General features: G+C 40.5%; 1 protein-coding gene across 1 annotated transcript in view; it reads left to right on the top strand.

Annotated features, from left to right (window-relative positions):
- Positions 1–18,572, top strand: part of LOC134336057 (arf-GAP with dual PH domain-containing protein 1) — a 30,419-nt gene extending 11,847 nt beyond the window's left edge. Inside the window, exons 3-11 of the mRNA XM_063018727.1 lie at positions 3,015–3,106; positions 6,567–6,649; positions 11,310–11,422; positions 11,959–12,105; positions 12,859–12,942; positions 13,744–13,806; positions 14,516–14,587; positions 16,949–17,177; positions 17,566–18,572. Coding sequence (XP_062874797.1) covers positions 3,015–3,106; positions 6,567–6,649; positions 11,310–11,422; positions 11,959–12,105; positions 12,859–12,942; positions 13,744–13,806; positions 14,516–14,587; positions 16,949–17,177; positions 17,566–17,594 — 912 coding nt within the window. The 3' untranslated portion in view covers positions 17,595–18,572. The remainder of the gene's footprint in view (positions 1–3,014; positions 3,107–6,566; positions 6,650–11,309; positions 11,423–11,958; positions 12,106–12,858; positions 12,943–13,743; positions 13,807–14,515; positions 14,588–16,948; positions 17,178–17,565) is intronic.
- Positions 18,573–24,019: the final 5,447 nt, after the last annotated feature.

A 24,019-nucleotide genomic window follows, 5' to 3' on the forward strand; every position in this document is an offset into this window, starting at 1 on the left:
GCCCATGAGTTTAAACGTCAGCAGTGCTACCGACCAGGCTGGGTATCCAACAGTCACGATTGGCCATGTCTTATGCAAGAAAGGTCAGAAGTGTGTTCACTGTGTCTAGTGATTCTGGGGAAGCTGGACCCATCGAGACAGGATAAAGCACTTTGATTGATGCAAAAAGTTCCCTCCCCCCTCATAAATGAGCCAATCGTGTCTGTTCAGACCCTCGTTCAGCTTATTATACCTCTTCACCACCTGAGTACTCATCATATAAAATTAAATACTACTTGAAAATTAAATGTACCAAACATAGAACTGATGTTTTTAAATTGCCACCTTTAGCTATTTGTGGTAGAATGCACCTGATATTTTTGGCCACAGTAAAAAAAAAAACGCATTGACCTGTTTCTGCTGCTGCAGCCTTGGCACTAGTGCTGTCCCCCTTTTCCTGCCAGGCTGCTGGAGGGAATTGAGTAACTTTATCTCAATAGGGCTGTGAGAGGTGTGCTTATATGTGAGATGAACAAAGGGTTATAGATAAGCTGGAAGTAAAGGATTTCTTCAATTTTTGCTAATTTGGATTGATCAGATTGTCAACTAATGTTAATAAAAGATGAAGACAACACCAGTAAACACAAAATGCAGCTTTTAAATATCATTAAAAAAATCTATGGTTGTTACTGCCAAGGGTGGCACAATTTTGCTCCACTCTTCTCTGCAGAATCGTTTTAATTTGGCTACATTGGAGGGTTTTCGAGCATGAACTCCTCTTTTAAGGTCTTCCCACAGCATCTCAATGGGATTGGGATATCAGGACTTTGAGTCCACACTAGGAACAAGGCAGGTATACACCATGGACAGGTGCCAATCAGTTGCAGGGCAACACGCGCTTACACCTAGGGTAATTTGGACCAGCCACTTCACCTTCAACATGTCTTTGAGTGGATATAGTAAGAACATGTGAAACAGACAGTGACTGGCAGTTGATATGTAGCACCCACTCCACCCTACTGCCCATATTCTACATTTCTAGGTTGTGTTTTGAACTGATCTAATTTGAACTGACAGACTTACAACTACACCAGTTTGCACTTATCTTGTGCTGCATAGCTCCACTGACCCTGGTTCCTGCTGGCTCTTACCTTCTGCTTACTGTCTCTGGCTGTATCTCTTAATGCTCAGGTTTTCCACCTCCTAAAAACATGCCGACACTGAATAGGTTACACTGAATCTGTAAGAGGACAGGGTGCAATTATCAACATCGGGACTCACTCCATGTGAATGGCCTGCATTCGACATTGAGCAGGTGTACAAAGGTTTCAGGCTTATCAACTCCTTACACTCTTTATCAGCTCATTATCAAAGTAATTCAATGATAATTTACTCACAAATGATTATTTTCTTCTTGGCTGTAATTCCTCTGATTGTATTTGACTCCTTATAGAGATAGACAGTGTATTTATTTTTTAAAACCATATTCCCTTCTAGAAAAACAAATTGTTTAAAATTTTAGAATGATAAATTATGCACAACATTAAAAAGCCATATCAGAAATAAATACTGGGTTGCAGAGGTTTGTTCCAGCTCACATCTGCTTATATGTGTGCAGTGTTATAACATTAATTCCAGACACCCTTCTGAAATAATATTATAACATAAAAAAATCTTCAACATATCAGGTCATACGGGCTGTCTGCATACAGCCGATGGCTACTCCTCTGTCTGAGAAGGCATGTGCTAGCTTACTCAGCCAGCAGCATGGGTGTGGTGAACAAGGCGAAGGAATTGCAGTACCTACTGTGGAATGGTTCATTTGGGAGAACAAAAGTAAAAGGTTATTGTATGTAATATATACACTGATCAGCCATAACATTAAAACCACCTCCTTGTTTCTACACTTACTGTCCATTTTATCAGCTCCACTTACCATATAGAAGCACTTTGTAGTTCTACAATTACTGACTGTAGTCTATATGTTACTCTACATGCTTTGTTAGCCCTCTTTCACACTGTTCTTTAATGGTCAGGACTCTCCCAGGACCACCACAGAGCAGGTATTATTTGGGGGGTGGGTCATTCTCAGCACTGCAGTGATACTGACATGGTGGTGGTGTGTTAGTGTGTGTTGTGCTGGTATGAGTGGATCAGACACAGCAATGCTGATGGAGTTTTTAAACACCTCACTGTCCCTGCTGGACTGAGAATAGTCCACCACCCAAAAATATCCAGCCAACAGCGTAGTAGTTGTAGAACTACAAAGTTCTCCTATATGGTAAGTGGAGCTGATAAAAAACAGAGTGCAAATTATACAGTGACCATGTGTGTGTGTGTGTGGGGGGGGGGGGGGGGGAATAATATAACCATATAACTACATTGTCTCATTAGCCTGCCTTCACTGCCTATATTGGTTGCTTCTTCATCAGCCAAGGCACTGCATGTTAATTTAAGTAGCTAGCTATTTAGCTTGTTTAATACACTTTACTGCTCTCAAATGTAGGCCATTTTCATGGAGCAGGTCTTGCTGTTGCTGCTACTACTCATTTTCATCATCCTCATTACCAAAGTACTACATCCTGTCCTCTTATAGTTTCAGTATAACCTGTTCAGTGTCTGCATGTTTTTAGGAGGTGAAAAACTTGAACACTTAGATATACAGCCACAGACAGTAAGCAGAGGGTAAGAGACAGCAGGAACCTGGGTCGGTGGAGCTATGTAGCAAACGTGCAAGTGCAGTAAGTGCAAACGTATTGTTTTTACCTTTTTTTGGAGGATCCAAGTATTAATTAGGACAGCCCTCCCCCTCCCCCCAATACCCCCCATAATTTAAACCTGTAACTCATTGTGTCAGTATGTTTCCAGGGTTGCTAATGTGTGTCTTGTAGTGTGCCTCAAAGCCATTTATTACCGGTATAGGTAACCTGGTCCAAGTTCTGTCCTGTGCAACATTTGGTTTTGGGGTTTCAAACTGTCTTATGAAAATATCACCTGCCATCCTTATTCACTTCTCCTCCTCTGTCTTCCTTTAGTTGATTGCATCTGTTGGCAACAATGCTGCTAAAGCCAAGTATCAACAGACGGTGCCAGCGTTCTATTACACCCCAACACACACCGACTGCCAGTAAGTAAAAAAACCCTGTGTCCTTCATATGCTTTTTTTCTGATTGATAAGTATGTGATGCTGGTCCCTGTTGGATTGTAGCTCATAAACATTGGAGATTTCAGAGTAGTCGTTATAAGATGTAAATTGCAGCCATAAATGGATGCACACGATGAGCAACAAATACTCTAATAGGTTGGGATGTTTAAAAATAATTGATTAGTACTCAGACGTCCCAAGTTGCAAAAACTCATTTCAGGGAGTTACCCCGACCCCCCAAGCCCAAAAAAAAAAAGCTAAAAAACCTCTTGCACACACCAAAGGATATGGGTGATAACAGTACAGCTGCTAATTGAGCTACAAAGCTAACTGTTTGCGTCACAAACACATTAATGTGTACTACATAGTGCACTAGATAGTGTGAAAGATAGATTTATGTACAGTGTATCACAAAAGTGAGTACACCCCTCACATTTCTGCAAATATTTTATTATATCTTTTCATGGGACAACACTATAGAAATAAAACTTGGATATAACTTAGAGTAGTCAGTGTACAACTTGTATAGCAGTGTAGATTTACTGTCTTCTGAAAATAACTCAACACACCATTAATGTCTAAATGGCTGGCAACATAAGTGAGTACACCCCACAGTGAACATGTCCAAATTGTGCCCAAAGTGTCAATATTTTGTGTGACCACCATTATTATCCAGCACTGCCTTAACCCTCCTGGGCATGGAATTCACTAGAGCTGCACAGGTTGCTACTGGAATCCTCTTCCACTCCTCCATGATGACATCACGGAGCTGGTGGATGTTAGACACCTTGAACTCCTCCACCTTCCACTTGAGGATGCGCCACAGGTGCTCAATTGGGTTTAGTCCATCACCTTTACCTTCAGCTTCCTCAGCAAGGCAGTTGTCATCTTGGAGGTTGTGTTTGGGGTCGTTATCCTGTTGGAAAACTGCCATGAGGCCCAGTTTTCGAAAGGAGGGGATCATGCTCTGTTTCAGAATGTCACAGTACATGTTGGAATTCATGTTTCCCTCAGTGAACTGCAGCTCCCCAGTGCCAGCAACACTCATGCAGCCCAAGACCATGATGCTACCACCACCATGCTTGACTGTAGGCAAGATACAGTTGTCTTGGTACTTCTCACCAGGGCGCCGCCAAACATGCTGGACACCATCTGAGCCAAACAAGTTTATCTTGGTCTCGTCAGACCACAGGGCATTCCAGTAATCCATGTTCTGGGACTGCTTGTCTTCAGCAAACTGTTTGTGGGCTTTCTTGTGCGTCAGCTTCCTTCTGGGATGACGACCATGCAGACCGAGTTGATGCAGTGAGCGGCGTATGGTCTGAGCACTGACAGGCTGACCTCCCACGTCTTCAACCTCTGCAGCAATGCTGGCAGCACTCATGTGTCTATTTTTGAAAGCCAACCTCTGGATATGACGCCGAACACGTGGACTCAACTTCTTTGGTCGACCCTGGCGAAGCCTGTTCCGAGTGGAACCTGTCCTGGAAAACCGCTGTATGACCTTGGCCACCATGCTGTAGCTCAGTTTCAGGGTGTTTGCAATCTTCTTATAGCCCAGGCCATCTTTGTGGAGAGCAACAATTCTATTTCTCACATCCTCAGAGAGTTCTTTGCCATGAGGTGCCATGTTGAATATCCAGTGGCCAGTATGAGAGAATTGTACCCAAAACACCAAATTTAACAGCCCTGCTCCCCATTTACACCTGGGACCTTGACACATGACACCAGGGAGGGACAACGACACATTTGGGCACAATTTGGACATGTTCACTGTGGGGTGTACTCACTTATGTTGCCAGCTATTTAGACATTAATGGCTGTGTGTTGAGTTATTTTCAGAAGACAGTAAATCTACACTGCTATACAAGTTGTACACTGACTACTCTAAGTTATATCCAAGTTTCATGTCTATAGTGTTGTCCCATGAAAAGATATAATAAAATATTTGCAGAAATGTGAGGGGTGTACTCACTTTTGTGATACACTGTATGTTCCTTACTTAGTGCACTAGAGAGTGTACTAGTTAATAGACTTATGTTTCTTACATAACGCTTTAGGTAGTGTATTAGTTAACGGATTTAGGTTCCCTACATAATGCACTAAATTGTATATCAGATAACGGATTTATGTTCCCTACATAGTGCACTAGATAGTATTTTAGATATGAATTTATGTTCCCTACGTAGTGCACTAGATAGTGAATTAGACAATTGGTTTATGTTCCCTAAACAGTGCACTAGATTGTATATCAGATCATGGATTTATGTTCCCTACATAGTGCACTAGATAACGCATTCATGTTCACTACATAGTGCACTAGAAAGTATAACTAGATGATGATTTGTGTTCCTTACATAGTGCACTAAATAGTGTATTACATAACTAATTATGTTCCCTACATAGTGCACTAGACAGTATTTTAGACAATTGATTTATGTTCCCTACACAGTGCACTAGATTGTATATCAGATAACGGATTTACGCACGGCCTGCGTGCGCATGTGTGTCGCTCTTGGCCGCTCGTTCTAGATTCCGGGAGATTTTATCTGACTTGCGGGCATCAGGGAGATGCTACGTATATGCGGGAGACTCCCGGAACTTCCAGGAGACTTGGGATGTCTGAGTATTACAGGGCCCAGTGTGTATAATTGTATAAACATTTCACACACAATTACATTACCAGCTTGATCTGTTGTTGGGCGCTCCAAATTGTAGTCACTTGCGTTCTGTTTGCTTTAAATATTCTTGAAATATGACTAGAACTAAAGTCCACCCCTTGTGACTTGAATTGATTTGACATAGTTTAGAAAAGCTCACACCAGGGTCTATGAGGTCCCATAATTTTTACTGCATTGTCAGACAAAAATCAATCCATAAAGTCTGAGTAACTGTCTGTGGATCTCTGCAATCAATCTGAGGCAAGATAGATCAGAGCAAGGATATAAAACAATATCTAAGGCTTTGAGTGTTCCCAGGACCACAGTGGCCTCAATAATTTTCGAATGGAAGAAGCTTGGCACAGCCTTGAATCTTTCTAGGGGAACATGAAAGACCTTGGTCAGGGAGGTGAGAGAACCGGTCTCTCTAGAAGAGCTTCAAATGTCCGCAGAGATAGAAGGCAACACGAAGGAGGGAAAGTGATAGCTCCACCTTACTGGACTTTTCTTACTAAACTAGTAATCAGAGGGTTGCCCGTTCAAGCCCCACCTTTGGTGGGGAGTAGGTCTGTCAAGGAAGAAATGGTGACCAATATCAAGACAGAGACGTTCTGACTTTCTGACTCGGTAGAGTGTTAATTTACAAAGTAATTGTTAATATTTTTTAAAAACAATTTCCTAGTGGATGGAGTGTCTATGGACACTCAAATGCAAGTCATATATCTGCAAAACTGGCCTGTGTGTGCTGGATAGAATCCAGATTGTGCCTTGCCCCCCTACAGGCTGCTGAAGGAACAGTGGATCCTAGCTAAATACGAGAGACACGAGTTTATTCATGTGGACAGACAGGAGCCATACTCAACAGGTAACAGAATATTTATATACTCCATTTCCTGCCAACCTGCACATACCCACTGCTAATCAAGTCTACTGTTTCTCAGGGTTTTCAGGTTCTTAGTTGCTTAATATGCTCTGGTGGAGTAATCGAATTCAGAAACAAGCTAAGTAACAAGCTAACTAACAACCAAAGTGACTAGGGGTGATGCTCAACAAAGCTTCTACTTGTAAGAACGGGTTAAACAGCAAGTCCCCAGAAAAATCTGTTCCACCATTAATAATCTAGATCTAATAGTCTAGATCTAATTAGTGGGAACATGAAACATGACCGAATGTGAACATGACCTATGTGAAAGAGCTAATCAATAATGCAGAGCCATTAAGCAGGTTCAGGATCAGATTTATTTGATCAGTCAGGATTTAGCACCCTTTATGTCATCATCCTGTCTCTAAAGACTCTGAGGGGCTTTTTAGAGGTGCAGCCTGGACTGAATGTCAGAAAGCCTGGAGCTTGTTGTTCATTAGAACTGAAGGATGTTTTTAGGCATGAATTAAACAAGGGGGCAGCTGGTAAATGGTGGTACAGTGGTCCTCTGAGATTAGGCCATTTTCTGAAAATAAACAGGTACTTAATGTGCAAGTGCTGAAATGAAGCAGAGAAAGATGATGCAGTGACAGATATATGTTTAAACCAGAGATTTTCTCAGAGTCGAGGCTGCTTTATCTATCTATCTATCTATCTATCTATCTATCTATCTATCTATCTATCTATCTATCTATCTATCTATCTATCTATCCATCCATCCATCCATCCATCCATCCATCCATCCATCCATCCATCCATCCAGCCAGCCAGCCAGCCAGCCAGCCAGCCAGCCAGCCAGCCATCCATCCATCCATCCATCCATCAGTGTTTCCCCGGAACATCTTGTCCTTTGTTTGGGCCTTTAAGCCTTTTCAAAATCCCATTCATTGTTCCTCTAATTGTATTCATTAACCCTGTTTGCTGGCCATCCTCTTCCTATTTTACCTTCAACTCTTCCAAGCCTCAATTGTCTTTTCCAATGAACTGATGCTCAGAATAAAAGAGCTTCAGTTTGATTATCTAGGCTTTAAGTTTAGACTTGATTTGATCTATGACCATAGATCCATCTTTGTCATCTTTGCTGTTATAATTAACTAGGGAATAAGGAGTGTGTATATTTTGTATGTATATTTTAATCAGACAGAAAAAAATGCAGGAAGCATTGAAATCATACATGTCCCTCAGGATAGTTTGAATGAAAATGTAGCCTCAATTATGGTCAGCTAATCTGAGGTTGGTTTCGAGGAATAATGTGGATGCTGCTATTGTTCTGCTTAAGGCTGCTTATGTGTGGGCGTGTGTCCTCTCGTGACTCTTTGTGCTTTGCACTTCTCAGTGCTGTTTGCAGGCTGGGCATTGTGCATCAGTGCACTGTTTTGTATCAGAAACAAGCTGTTTTGCACTTTTTGTGTGGAACTACAATAACAGTACTGACAATAACCATCTCAATGTATCTTTCTATGGCACAGTATCCTTTAAACCAATGGTGGTGTAAATCTTGCTTGACCGTTGACAGTGACACCTCTGTTTCAGCCACTTTTAATTGATGGCGAGGCTATTTTTCATAGTTTCAAGACATACAGGCCACAACATACATGACTGTTAGGAGTCAGTCACATTCTGTTTGTGATAGTCAGGGTTAGAAAACAGCTCGTGGGTCTGAAAGGAGCAGCATTGTCAGACAGAGCCGACAGTGCTGACTTAGGTTTCCATTACAGATGAGAGAGTAAGGGTCAGCTCAGCTATCTTGGATGATCTCATCAGTGTGTGTGTGTATAGGGGAGGGGGGGAATTGAGTTTTTTCTGTGTTTCGCTGCCAGTCTTTAGTTCCCCAGGGATACTGAACCTCTTACCTAACAGTGTTATCCAATATTCATTTTATAGTGAAATAAAGCCATTACTCATCTCTCACTTGATTTCTTTTTCTGTGGTCACACTGGTAGCAATTTCTGGCCTCAAACTGTTGTTTAGGTGGTTCCTGATCTAACATTTACCCCTGGTTGCTTGGGATGTATGACCAGGGTGCCAGATTACAATATGATCAAGTACATATTAGGCCCGAGTTTAATTCAGCAGTGCAAGGACAAGATATTTAATGTTTGAACTTTTGAATATAGATGCTTATTGTACATTTTATGTATCAACTTTTTAATAATGTTCTGTATTCGTTTGGGAACTAAAGGCACCAAATTTTGCAGTTGATATATTTGATAAGTTTTGCTTGATACTACACTTTATTGTTCTATGTGAGGCTTCATGGGTCTGGACCGCAGGCAAGCCAGTGCCAAGGTCCAAAAGTTGATTCAAACTTTAATTCACCCAAGAAGCACCAAAATCAAGCCTGCCATGAAATAAGACTCACTAGAACATGGGTGATGCTGTCCACAGTCCACAGTTAAGCAAACCTTGCACTGCCGTGGGCTGCTATGCACTAAACATGATCCAACTTTGCTCCAACATTGGCATCTTGAAGATTTACTGAAGTCTGTCGACCCTCTTTCTTGCACGGTGGCCTCCAGGCAAACGGTGATGTAAAGCTCACTTGATTGTCTATAGCAGGTTCTAAATAATAGCAGATTTGTTTTTTAGTGGTTCTTGGAATACATTAGATCATCCAGACAAATTTTCTTTCTCGCAAAAGGTGGCACTTTGTTTTTTTTGTCACCCCTGGCAAAATCTACTGTTCCATGTGCTTTGTTAATATGTGCAGCCAATAAAAACGGCTTTATTTCTACGGGCACAAGAATTTCCTCATAATTCCTTATTAGTAATTATAAGGCCATGCCACAAGATTTAAGATTTCTTCATTATCATAAACCAACAAACAAGTGTTCAGAGGAGCAAAAGGGTGTGGACTCTCTATTGATTGTTCCTTTCTAGAGGAAGCTATTGATTGCCATTGCATTAATATTTTAGTTGAATAATTCATGGAGGTCTGATGCAGCTTCCATCTCCAAGTGTGTGACGCCTCTCAAATAGAAAACACTTAAAAACCTTCCTGGTACTTTTAATATTAGAGTAGTGACAAAATTATATGTGGGGCTGCTATATGACACCTACTGTGAATCAAAGTAGTAATGAAGCCCTAAGCCTTGAGATTTCTGCAATGCAAAGTGGTAGCTCAAAACTGAGTGTTTAAATCAACTATCAGTCAATCATCCACTGTTGCGTTCTCGGGTATGGTTTTAACCCTCATGGCTTTAGGGACGTTGCGTTATCTCTGACCCCATCTGTCAATCTGCAGTGAAATCTGTGAGCTTGTTGGACATCATCCTATTCCGAAATCAAGGGCATTACATCTGGAAAGACATCCCACAATATTTAGTTTGTCTCTGGGAATTTGCGTCCACTGAGTCAGAAGTGCATTTGTGATGTCAGGCACTAATGTTTAATAAGGTCTGGCTTGCATCCAAAGGTTAAAGTGGGGTGCTATGGTGGAGCAGCGGTAAAACACGCTAGCACACTAGACCTGACATCTCAAACTCATTGGTTCGAATCTCTGCTCTGCTACTGGCAGGCTGGATGCCTACACAAACAATGATTGGCTCGTTCGAAAGAGGGATAGCAATTACGACCTCTGCTGGCTGATTAATGGTGCCTGCACAGAGACGGGGGATAATATGATATATCATGCTTCTGTCTCTAATTTTTGCACCCTGCATTTGCCTTGTTTGCACCCACAGTGCTGCATGTACTTGGTTACCATGTAAGCATTTGCATAACTATAAGTTCCTCAAACACAGTGACTTTCAAATACACTAGAAAATCTTTAAGGAAATGTATGGCTGGTGTGGTTTCCTGATGAAGAAGCAAGTTTACTTGCTATTGACTTGCTATACTCTATATGGCCAAAAGTATTTGGACATCTGACCATGAGCTATAAGTTGTTGGACACCATGTTTCAAGAACAAATGGTATTAAAATGGAGTGACCTCTTCAATTGCTCCATCGCTCTAATGTCCAGTTTAGATGCATGTGTGCCTATCATAGGTGCCTGGAGTTAGAATGGACAGTTTTACTGGCCTGTGACTACGCAGCTCCATACACAGAAGGGCTTGACGCACCGTGTGATAACATCCTCACATCACCAGCATTAAAATGATCTGCAGTTTAAGCCACAGTAGCCCTTCTGTTGTTATCAGACTTCATAGCCTCCATGCCTCTGGAATCAATAAGTCTTGGCTGCCCAACAACCTCACGGTGGTTTGTGGCTTGTGCCTTCTCTGACCACTGTTGGTGGGTACTCACCACGGCTACCTGTAGACGCACCTTGCTTTGTCTGAGATACTTTAACCCAGTTGTCTGCCCATAATGATTAGGCTCTTATTAAAGTCAGCATTCAACATGTGTGCTATGAGTAACCACCATCAGCCGAACATGTAAAACATCCATGACTGTGACATGCACAAATGTTATGAAATCAGCATTGCCATGCACATTTTTTTGGGGGGTGGCCCTAATGTTTTCCCATTACAAGTGTATATAAACTTACCTTGTATTTTATGCATACACACCCTTCACACATAAAGCACCTGGCTTTGAACCTTTTTCTTATTCTGCAGTCTGATATAAGAGCTTAACCCCGCCGTTCCTCTCTTTACAGGCTACAGGGAGGGGTTTCTATGGAAACGAGGGCGAGACAACGGCCAGTTCCTGAGTCGAAAATTCATCCTGTCAGAACGAGAGGGAGCTCTGATGTACTTCAACAAGCATGACGTAAGTTTCTTTGTGTTTGTCCATCTCTTTTCACCCATTGCTCTATCTGGGTGTGATTGCATAGATCAGAAATACTTGTGAAGATGTTGAAACCGCTGGAAAACTCATCATTTCGGAAAGTCTTAATTCAGCCACTTCCTCATTCTTGGGTAGCTGCACTGATAAAAGTCTTTCCTCTGAAGCATTTTGTTCCTTCAGTCTGTTACGATCTACATCTCGACCAAAATCTAGTTTAGAAAAGGCTGTGCACACTGACTCTCTTGACCTTCTTGTGCTCCATCCCTTTAGTTCTTATTATATTTTCTTTCCATGCAAAAATCCATTTTAGATGTACACACAAAGATTTTTTACTTGTACACTTGAATGTATCTTTCCGGCTTTTTCTTTAGTGTCCAGGCTTTTTATGAACAAAAATATAATACAATTTTTGCATAAAACTGTATGTTGAGATATTTTATAATTACATTACCCAGAATTTCTTAAGGGTTTAGTGTGTTCTTGTCTGAGTGGCCATGTTTTTTGTTTCTTTGTGGCAGGCCAGGGAGCCCAAGGCCATAATGAAGATCCAAACCATCAATGCCACTTTCCAGCCAACCAAAATTGGGAATCCTCATGGTCTTCAGATCACCTACCTGAAGGACAACAGCACCAGGAACATCTTCGTATACCATGAGGATGGAAAGGTAAGGGCTGGTTAGACATGTAGGTGTTAATGTGGTGTGAATACCACATGGATTCTGGGTTCTGGATCACAGACTGGACTGAACTTTTTTGCTAGTTATAACTTTCAGTTCAATTTAATTTTGTGTTTGTATGATTTGTGTAAATCCTATTTATTCAAATTATCCTCCAGGCCACCCAAAGAGGATGAGTCCCTGCTGAGTCTGGTTCCTCTCAAGGTTTCTTCCTGTAATTTTAAGGGAGTTTTTCCTTGCCACTGTTGCCCTCGGCTTGCTCAATAGGTTTATTTTTTTGGGTCTGTTGGTCCTGGATTCTGTAAAGTTGCTTTGAGACAATGTCCATTGTAAAAAGCGCAATATAAATAAATTTGACTTGGCTTGAATATCCAAAACCAATGTTTTTTAGGCACCACCACTGCAGGATCAAACCAAATCCTGTAATAAATCCTACCACCAATAAATCTTCAAACATTGTATCAGATATGACTTGTGTCAGACCACTGACCTGTGTGAAAATACAACTGCAGAAATCCCTGACTGCATTAAGACACTCAAAAACATGGATGTGAAAGTGTCAAATGTTATAGTCCATACATGCTATAATGCTAAATCTAAACCTCCCATGCTAGTCGTTTCTAACTCCCGATTATTAATCCACTACTGCTTGACCAACCTGACGTGTCCAATCTGCAACCATTTCTTATCACCAGCCAGTGTTGGGTTCCCACACTAAAATAACTATTTATGTTTTTTAAGGAAATGGTGGACTGGTTTAACGCCATACGAGCTGCTAGATTTCATTATTCACAAGTTGCTTATCCCGGAGCTCCTGATGCTGATGTAAGTACATATCTACGCACACACACACACACACTTTTTCTACACTATACACACACACACAGAGTTTTGTGCTGTTTTTTTGCTTGATCCTGTTTCCCCCTGAATCACTGGATGCAATGCAGCAATACAACCTGGACAGGATGCCAATCCATTGCGGCTTTGGCCATAATCCCCACTGTGCATAAATCCCCACCCTCCACTTAGAAACAGCCAGTAGCACCAATGGGGAGTCAAATCCTGAATCCCAGCAGTAGTGGGCTAGCGTAATTTACTGCTGTGCCACCCGAGTTCCTCCACAACAAACCTACCTCAGGGGTACAGTCATGCTGGAATAGGACAAGGCCTCTATAAATCTGTTTCCACAAAGTTTAAAGCAAAGGGGTGTGGCTTAAACCATGGTGTTCACCAACTTATGGCCATGTAATGTATGTAATGCTTGTATTTTAATAGACTAAACAAATTTAAATCAACCTGTCATTATACACACCTTGACTTACCAAGTTATTGTCACACTGTAAATTTAACACACACACACTCTCACACACACACACACACACACACACACAGACACACACACACACTCACACAGAGAACATAAAGGGAAATGTTGTACTTACCAGAATGTTGCACCATTTTCTCAAAGCAGTTTTAGTGAACCACAGTAGGTTTCATAGCTTAAGCCTAGCATTAATTCAGCCTGTCACACATTCTTACTACCATTTTTTACTTACATGCTGTCTGTCTGAATTCTGTCTGCCGTCCAAATGTAATGTGCACTGTTTTTCTGTACTCTGTGTTTAGTTGGTGCCCAAACTGACAAGAAACTACATAAAGGAGGGCTACATGGAAAAGACTGGGCCAAAGGTTGGAGCTTCTTTGTGTGATTTCTTGCCTTCAGTTGGTTTAACTGTTTATGAGACTAGTTACTCACTGACATTTCAGATATCTGACCTATAATTTCATTTAAAAGGAAAGAGAATCTAACACGTCACAATTATTTGCATGCTTAATTTACAGCTGTAGTCATTTACATTCACTTATTAGTAGAAATAAATGAAAAGTTCTTCATTTTTGACTGGATAGTTGGAATGTATACCTAGTCAATGTAAGAGGCGAGATCTAAACTTATTACTCAAATAAAGAATGTCCAGCAGCATCTAATTTATGGCAGAATGGGTTTTTTTGTGGTTCTGCGATTACATCTAACTTCCGCACATGTTTCCTCATAGCATTAGACGACACTGAGTTTTCTTCTCCATGACAGTTTTATGTACTCTTGAATAAGTGGAGTCAAACTAGGCCTATTTAGAATGCTGTTAAACATATGATTTTTTATTTTTGTATTTTTGTTGTCATACTAAACGGCCTTAAACCCCTGATGCAAAATGTTGTATGTGACAAGCAACCAAACCAAAAGGCATGTTTTCCAATTATTCCGTCACAAAAAGAACGCATACAGAAATAAATTTAACCTTAAGCCATAGATGGCAAAGATCTATTTTCATATGATTATTATTTTTATTAACACCCTTTGTACAATTTGATGATTCTTCCTCTATTTTGTCTGTTTTAGCAAACAGAGGGTTTTAAAAAGCGCTGGTTCTCCCTGGATGACAGAAGACTCATGTACTTTAAAGATCCCTTGGTAAGCACATCTTCATGAACGTTCCTTAAAATAAGTATGATTGTGAAAGTGATACCCTCTTTCCTTAATATTTTCAAGGAACTAAACATATTAAACACATTCATGTAGCACATTATTAGGTGTATCTATCCTCTATGTACATTAAACTACACATATCATACATACACTGATCAGCCATATCATTGAAACCACCTCCTTGTTTCTACACTCACTGTCCATTTTATCAGCTCCACTTACCATATAGAAGCACTTTGCAGTTCTACAGTTACTGACTGTAGTCCATCTGTTTCTTTACATACTTTTTTAACCTGCTTTCATGCTGTTCTTCAATGGTCAGGACCCCCACAGGACCACCACAGAGCAGGTATTATTTGGGTGGTGGATTATTTTCAGTACTGCAGTGACACTGACATGGTGGTGGTGTGTTAGTGTGTGTTGTGCTGGTATGAGTGGATCAGACACAGCAGCGCTCACTGTCCACTCTATTATACACTCCTACCTAGTTGGTTCACCTTGTAGATGTAAAGTCAGAGACGATCGCTCATCTATTGCTGCTGTTTGAGTCGGTCATCTTCTAGACCTTCATCAGTCGTCACAGGATGCTGCCCACTGGGCGCTGTTGGCTGGATATATTTTTGGTTGGTGGACTATTCTCAGTCTCAGTGTTTAAAAACTACATCAGTGCTGCTGTGTCTGATCCACTCATACAAGCACAACACACACTAACACACCACCACCATGTCAGTGTCACTGCAGTGCTGAGAATGATCCACCACCTAAATAATACCTGCTCTGTGGTGGCCCTGGGAGAGTCCTGACCATTGAAGAACAGCATGAAATGGGGCTAAAAAAGCATGCAGAGGAACAGATGGACTACAGTCAGTTATTGTAGAACTACAAAGTGCTTATATATGATTCTGAGTGGTTTAAAATGCTAGTTGAGTGCGGATAGAAGACTAAACCTAACAAGAAAATATGTTTTTTTTTCCTTTTTATGTGAACTAGCTCTTATTTTGGAAGTATTTTAATGCTGGTTTGCGTAGTTTCTTTATATAAATTATAGAATTATTAAACCAGAATCATGATGGCGGGCACTATTTGAGAAATGCGGTCCTCTCATCATGGGTGTAATTCTAAACCCTCCACTAGGTGGTGGTGTTGAATTGTATTTGAAATTCTCGACAAATCGCTGTTATGGTTCGGAAAGCTTCACTGGTTTAACACTACAGTCTGAAATGTCGATTTTTTTTGTTATTTATTCATTGGTTAGCTGTTATAATGTGCTTTTATGTGTTGGTATTAATAAAAGAAAGTGTTAATAAAAAAAAATCCTATTATTTCTAAAAGACCCTATAATTAGTTTCCAAATGTGACTAGCTTTTTGTAGGTTTTTATACATCACTAATGCAAAGCCTCACACTAAAGAACTGAACATTGTCATTAAAGCCATGATTCTCAACATTAGTCCTGAAGACCCACTGCCCTGCAAAGTTTTAAACTCTTCCTACTCCCAGCACACTTGATCCAGATTGTGTAGGGCTTGATAATGAGCTCATTAGCTAAATCTGTTGTGTTGGGAGAAGGAAAAGCTTGAAACTATGCAAGACAATCTTCAATCATATAGGTTTCCATCACATGCCATTCCATTCCAGTCCAGTTCTACTTAGTCCCACTGGTACAGTACACTGATTTTCCAGCAGTATTCTACACTGGAATACTAGGCGACTGGCTTTGTATTGCTAGTTAAGTTAATGTGAGTTTATATTCAGTGAAATGTCCTGGCCTTTTTTAAAATGTGTACATTTTTTTATAAAAGCCTTTCATTTAAGCAATATTTAAAATAATAAAAAAATGGATGGGTTTATAATTTCTTCCTTTATTTGGTGCCACTCTTAAAGCAGTACCAATCTAACATATTTTTTTATATAGACTATAATAACATTCCTTTATTGATCCGCATGGGGAAAACTGGAATGTTACAGCAGCTCCAGCACAGTGTAAGTACAGTAAATAGAGTAAAATAAAATAAAGTAGAACTTTTTTTTTTAATAAAAAAAATAAAATGTAAATAAATAGAAAAAAAAGTAAATGACAGGAGACTCATGTACTTTACAGATCCCTAGATAAGCGTATCGTCATATCTTCGTATCTTTAAAGTAAGTACAGTAAATAAAATAAAAACTGAAATTAAAATAATTGATATAAACAATATATAAAATAAATTAAAAAATGAAATAATAAATAAAAATAAAATAAAAAATCAGGGGAATCAGTTACAGCTGTGCCATGACCGTAATATGTTTGAACCTAATGCTACCGCAGTCATCCTCTTGTTACTGATGCTTAAACACTTTTGCACAGGATGCCTATGCGAGGGGGGAAGTGTTCATTGGCAGCAAAGATAGTGGCTACACAGTGGTACCAGGCCTGCCCCCCTCTACACAGGGCTACCACTGGCAGTTTGGTATCACCATTGTGACCCCTGACAGGAAATTCCTGTTTGCCTGTGAGACAGAGGAGCAGCAGAGAGAATGGATGACCGTGTTTCAGCTGGTCATCAACAGACCCATGCTACCCCAGGAGTATGCAGGTGATCTACCTATCACTATACCTATTCTAAGCCTCATGTGTTTTGCCCTCTTATGTGTTATGTAAATGGTGCCTGGTGTATTTTTGGTAAGTAAATGAAAAGGGCAATATACGTTTAGATTAGTGTTGCAAAAATAAGCAGACCTGTTTTTTCGGTGTCTGTCCATTCAGACAAAATAGGACTTTCTTTCTGACCTTGTCGAAAGATGACCTTTCCTAAGTAAAACTAGCCCTGTTTTTATGGGCATAGATCAGTCTAAACTAAAGTTCAAAAGATACATCAATAAAGTAAGGATTTCTGTTGAGTCACCATGTGTTTCCCAGTATTCCTTCATAATAACCATAGTTCCATTTACTTGACGTTTTTCTTTTTGTTCTGGCTGATGCAGTGGAGGTGCATTTTAAACATAAGCCCTGAGCTTGGGTGGGCATCGAGAGCTCAGGAGCAGCTACGGAAGCCTTCAGAGGACACACAGCACAAGAGCCTATCAGTGAGGTGCACAGGGAGAGCGATGGAGATGAGACAGCAGGCCCAAGACACGACGTCTGCACTGATGCAATGACTATGCCATCTTTGTACTTTAAACACTGTACATCATCACGTCCATCTCTCATCATCATCCAGTCCTGTCCAGTAAATGATCATATGTAGTCTGATAGTAATATTTCAGAAAAGGGAGACAGAATGGACCGCACAGAGCAGGTCGGTGGATTGGATGAATTTTGACCTGAGAATGTATAATACCGTAGCCTCTATTACCTGAGACAGATGTGCAAACTTACCAGGTGAAACTGTCAAATGTAACTCCTCTTATTAATTTATTTATTCGTCCGTCATGGTATGTTGAGCTGACAGTCATGTTCATGTGCGAGTATTACAGGAATAATTGTGAATGTACCCAATCAGCTGTAAAAACAGTTCAGAAAGTCATTTGGATGGAGAATGCATGCAATTGTGTAGGTGTTGTCAAAATAAACAATTACAGGAGTAAAAATAGTTCTAATTACCTGGATTTCATCTTAGTTACTCAAGAAATCTGATCACATGAGCATTTAACATCATTACTAAAACCACATGTTGTGGGAAAATAAGGTCAGTTAATAAAAGAAAACAAAGATTACAGCTGACTGGATTGGATAATTTATTGGCACTATTGTGGGTTCTTACAGCAGTGTATTAGCTGAAGAATAAGGAACAGAACTCTGGGCCTCCTTTTATACTGGTCTAGACAGATCACATTGGGTGTTGGACTTTGGAATCTCCATTATGTGCTAACTGTTGTTTCTTATCTGCTTACAACAGCTTAGCAACAATACATGTTGCTTTAGACTCGCAGCCACATCTCAAGCAACCACATGATTAAGGATTTAATGCACAAACAGCATAAAACTAATATTCAGGCTATACTAAGCATAACTCATGTCTTTATTAACTGCTTTATTAAGTGCACAATGTTAAAGATATGAACAAAAAAATTGGGACACCCCTTCTAATTTTTGAATTGATTTTTGAATCTATTTTAACCACAACGAGTGCTAACAGGTGTGATAATTATATAAAATGAATTATATGGCTCTAACTTTGCTAACAGTTAAGGTAAAGTATGTTTGTCTTTTTTCATTCGGATTAAGATCAGACCGAGTAACTAGTGCAGAAATCCAGGTGATTTTAAGGGGTTCTTATCTAACTTATCTGGCAACTGAAGCTGCCAGTAACAAGTCATGACATTTGAGCGCACTTCTGCCGTGCACTTCATCTGACGTGCACTTCATAACTTACCGTTCGTGTATTCATCAAAGTATCTCCTTACACATCTTGTGATTTGTGTAATTCAGAATAATTGTACATTAAGATGCTGAATGTCTGAGAAGTGTCAAATTGCAGTGTTATAACCTGATGTACAAATGTAATGTACATAAAGTGATATAAAGTCATTCCTGATGACCTTTGTTACCATGTATTCATCACTCTGACTAATATTACTGATTTAACACAAAGAATGCAGATGCAACACAACATTTTGTGAGCCATATTGAAGTTTAAGAAACAATTATGCAACTATTATCATCAGTGTAAAAATAAATAGCTCCTTAAGTTACTTTTAGATACAGCCATTTTACCTAATTCCATTGGTAAGCCAATTTGGCAAATTTATCAGGCTAATTATTTACAAATATTTAGAACAATCTTCTACCTTTACATCAGTCCTTAGACCTAAATGAAGCACTTCATTGTTGAAAAACAATGTGTCTGTGATTTGGGAAAAATGGAGCTAAATGTGAAAGCCATATCAGATAATTAAATAAAAGAGTGCATCAGGTGTGGTCTGTACCAGCTATTACGAACAGATATTACTTCGTCCTTAAAATAAAATCATGCTTCACAAAATGTGCTGTTTCTACTTAAGGACGTTTTGTGTATATTGAGGTGAATTGAAGATACAAAATTGTCCTTGACTGTGTTTGATAATAAAAACTTGAACTGATAAATCTTGTGTAACAAGTAACTACCGTTTCTGTCATGAATGTAACCAGAGTGTGTAAAACATGACGTTAAATGTATATATATAATATATAAATGTATATACAGTATATATACATTGTATAAATGAATATATATACAGTGTATCACAAAAGTGAGTACACCGCTCACATTTCTTCAAATATTTCATTATATCTTTTCATGGGACAACACTATAGACATAAAACTTGGATATAACTTAGAGTAGTCAGTGTACAGCTTGTATAGCAGTGTAGATTTACTGTCTTCTGAAAATAACTCAACACACAGCCATTAATGTCTAAATGGCTGGCAACATAAGTGAGTACACCCCACAGTGAACATGTCCAAATTGTGCCCAAATGTGTCGTTGTCCCTCCCTGGTGTCATGTGTCAAGGTCCCAGGTGTAAATGGGGAGCAGGGCTGTTAAATTTGGTGTTTTGGGTACAATTCTCTCATACTGGCCACTGGATATTCAACATGGCACCTCATGGCAAAGAACTCTCTGAGGATGTGAGAAATAGAATTGTTGCTCTCCACAAAGATGGCCTGGGCTATAAGAAGATTGCTAACACCCTGAAACTGAGCTACAGCATGGTGGCCAAGGTCATACAGCGGTTTTCCAGGACAGGTTCCACTCGGAACAGGCCTCGCCAGGGTCGACCAAAGAAGTTGAGTCCATGTGTTCGGCGTCATATCCAGAGGTTGGCTTTAAAAAATAGACACATGAGTGCTGCCAGCATTGCTGCAGAGGTTGAAGATGTGGGAGGTCAGCCTGTCAGTGCTCAGACCATACACCGCACACTGCATCAACTCGGTCTGCATGGTCGTCATCCCAGAAGGAAGCTGACGCACAAGAAAGCCCGCAAACAGTTTGCTGAAGACAAGCAGTCCAAGAACATGGATTACTGGAATGCCCTGTGGTCTGACGAGACCAAGATAAACTTGTTTGGCTCAGATGGTGTCCAGCATGTGTGGCAGCGCCCTGGTGAGAAGTACCAAGACAACTGTATCTTGCCTACAGTCAAGCATGGTGGTGGTAGCATCATGGTCTTGGGCTGCATGAGTGTTGCTGGCACTGGGGAGCTGCAGTTCATTGAGGGAAACATGAATTCCAACATGTACTGTGACATTCTGAAACAGAGCACGATCCCCTCCCTTCGAAAACTGGGCCTCATGGCAGTTTTCCAACAGGATAACGACCCCAAACACAACCTCCATGATGACAACTGCCTTGCTGAGGAAGCTGAAGGTAAAGGTGATGGACTAAACCCAATTGAGCACCTGTGGCGCATCCTCAAGTGGAAGGTGGAGGAGTTCAAGGTGTCTAACATCCACCAGCTCCGTGATGTCATCATGGAGGAGTGGAAGAGGATTCCAGTAGCAACCTGTGCAGCTCTGGTGAATTCCATGCCCAGGAGGGTTAAGGCAGTGCTGGATAATAATGGTGGTCACACAAAATATTGACACTTTGGGCACAATTTGGACATGTTCACTGTGGGGTGTACTCACTTATGTTGCCAGCTATTTAGACATTAATGGCTGTGTGTTGAGTTATTTTCAGAAGACAGTAAATCTACACTGCTATACAAGTTGTACACTGACTACTCTAAGTTATATCCAAGTTTTATTTCTATAGTGTTGTCCCATGAAAAGATATAATAAAATATTTGCAGAAATGTGAGGGGTGTACTCACTTTTGTGATACACTGTATATATATATATATATTGAGACTGTATATTGACTGTATATGATATATATGACTGTATATACATCTGTATATATATATATATATATATATTTACAGATGTATATACAGTAGTGTATATACAGTGTATCACAAAAGTGAGTACACCCCTCACATTTCTGCAGATATTTAAGTATATCTTTTCATGGGACAACACTGACAAAATGACACTTTGACACAATGAAAAGTAGTCTGTGTGCAGCTTATATAACAGTGTAAATGTATTCTTCCCTCAAAATAACTCAATATACAGCCATTAATGTCTAAACCACCGGCAACAAAAGTGAGTACACCCCTTAGTGAAAGTTCCTGAAGTGTCAATATTTTGTGTGGCCACCATTATTTCCCAGAACTGCCTTAACTCTCCTGGGCATGGACTTTACCAGAGCTTCACAGGTTGCCACTGGAATGCTTTTCCACTCCTCCATGACGACATCACGGAGCTGGCGGATATTCGAGACTTTGCACTCCTCCACCTTCCGCTTGAGGATGCCCCAAAGATGTTCTATTGGGTTTAGGTCTGGAGACATGCTTGGCCAGTCCATCACCTTTACCCTCAGCCTCTTCAATAAAGCAGTGGTCGTCTTAGAGGTGTGTTTGGGGTCATTATCATGCTGGAACACTGCCCTGCGACCCATTTTCCGGAGGGAGGGGATCATGCTCTGCTTCAGTATTTCACAGTACTTATTGGAGTTCATGTGTCCCTCAATGAAATGTAACTCCCCAACACCTGCTGCACTCATGCAGCCCCAGACCATGGCATTCCCACCACCATGCTTGACTGTAGGCATGACACACTTATCTTTGTACTCCTCACCTGATTGCCGCCACACATGCTTGAGACCATCTGAACCAAACAAATTAATCTTGGTCTCATCAGACCATAGGACATGGTTCCAGTAATCCATGTCCTTTGTTGACATGTCTTCAGCAAACTGTTTGCGGGCTTTCTTGTGTAGAGACTTCAGAAGAGGCTTCTTTCTGGGGTGACAGCCATGCAGACCAATTTGATGTAGTGTGCGGCGTATGGTCTGAGCACTGACAGGCTGACCCCCCACCTTTTCAATCTCTGCAGCAATGCTGACAGCACTCCTGCGCCTATCTTTCAAAGACAGCAGTTGGATGTGACGCTGAGCACGTGCACTCAGCTTCTTTGGACGACCAACGCGAGGTCTGTTCTGAGTGGACCCTGCTCTTTTAAAACGCTGGATGATCTTGGCCACTGTGCTGCAGCTCAGTTTCAGGGTGTTGGCAATCTTCTTGTAGCCTTGGCCATCTTCATGTAGCGCAACAATTCGTCTTTTAAGATCCTCAGAGAGTTCTTTGCCATGAGGTGCCATGTTGGAACTTTCAGTGACCAGTATGAGAGAGTGTGAGAGCTGTACTACTAAATTGAACACACCTGCTCCCTATGCACACCTGAGACCTAGTAACACTAACAAATCACATGACATTTTGGAGGGAAAATGACAAGCAGTGCTCAATTTGGACATTTAGGGGTGTAGTCTCTTAGGGGTGTACTCACTTTTGTTGCCGGTGGTTTAGACATTAATGGCTGTATATTGAGTTATTTTGAGGGAAGAATAAATTTACACTGTTATATAAGCTGCACACAGACTACTTTTCATTGTGTCAAAGTGTCATTTTGTCAGTGTTGTCCCATGAAAAGATATACTTAAATATCTGCAGAAATGTGAGGGGTGTACTCACTTTTGTGATACACTGTATATATATAAATATCAAAATATATACACATTGTATATATGAATATATATGTAATATATAAATATGTATACACAGTACAGTATATATATATATATATATATATATATATATATATATATATACATTGTATATATGAATATATACAGTGTATCACAAAAGTGAGTACACCCCTTACATTTCTGCAAATATTTCATTATATCTTTTCATGGGACAACACTATAGACATGAAACTTGGATATAACTTAGAGTAGTCAGTGTACAACTTGTATAGCAGTGTAGATTTACTGTCTTCTGAAAATAACTCAACACACAGCCATTAATGTCTAAATGGCTGGCAACATAAGTGAGTACACCCCACAGTGAACATGTCCAAATTGTGCCCAAAGTGTCAATATTTTGTGTGACCACCATTATTATCCAGCACTGCCTTAACCCTCCTGGGCATGGAATTCACCAGAGCTGCACAGGCTGCTACTGGAATCCTCTTCCACTCCTCCATGATGACATCACGGAGCTGGTGGATGTTAGACACCTTGAACTCCTCCACCTTCCACTTGAGGATGCGCCACAGGTGCTCAATTGGGTTTAGTCCATCACCTTTACCTTCAGCTTCCTCAGCAAGGCAGTTGTCATCTTGGAGGTTGTGTTTGGGGTCGTTATCCTGTTGGAAAACTGCCATGAGGCCCAGTTTTCGAAGGGAGGGGATCATGCTCTGTTTCAGAATGTCACAGTACATGTTGGAATTCATGTTTCCCTCAATGAACTGCAGCTCCCCAGTGCCAGCAACACTCATGCAGCCCAAGACCATGATGCTACCACCACCATGCTTGACTGTAAGCAAGATACAGTTGTCCTGGTACTTCTCACCA

Source organism: Trichomycterus rosablanca, chromosome 22, assembly GCF_030014385.1.
Source record: "Trichomycterus rosablanca isolate fTriRos1 chromosome 22, fTriRos1.hap1, whole genome shotgun sequence".
Taxonomy (NCBI): Eukaryota; Metazoa; Chordata; class Actinopteri; order Siluriformes; family Trichomycteridae; genus Trichomycterus; species Trichomycterus rosablanca.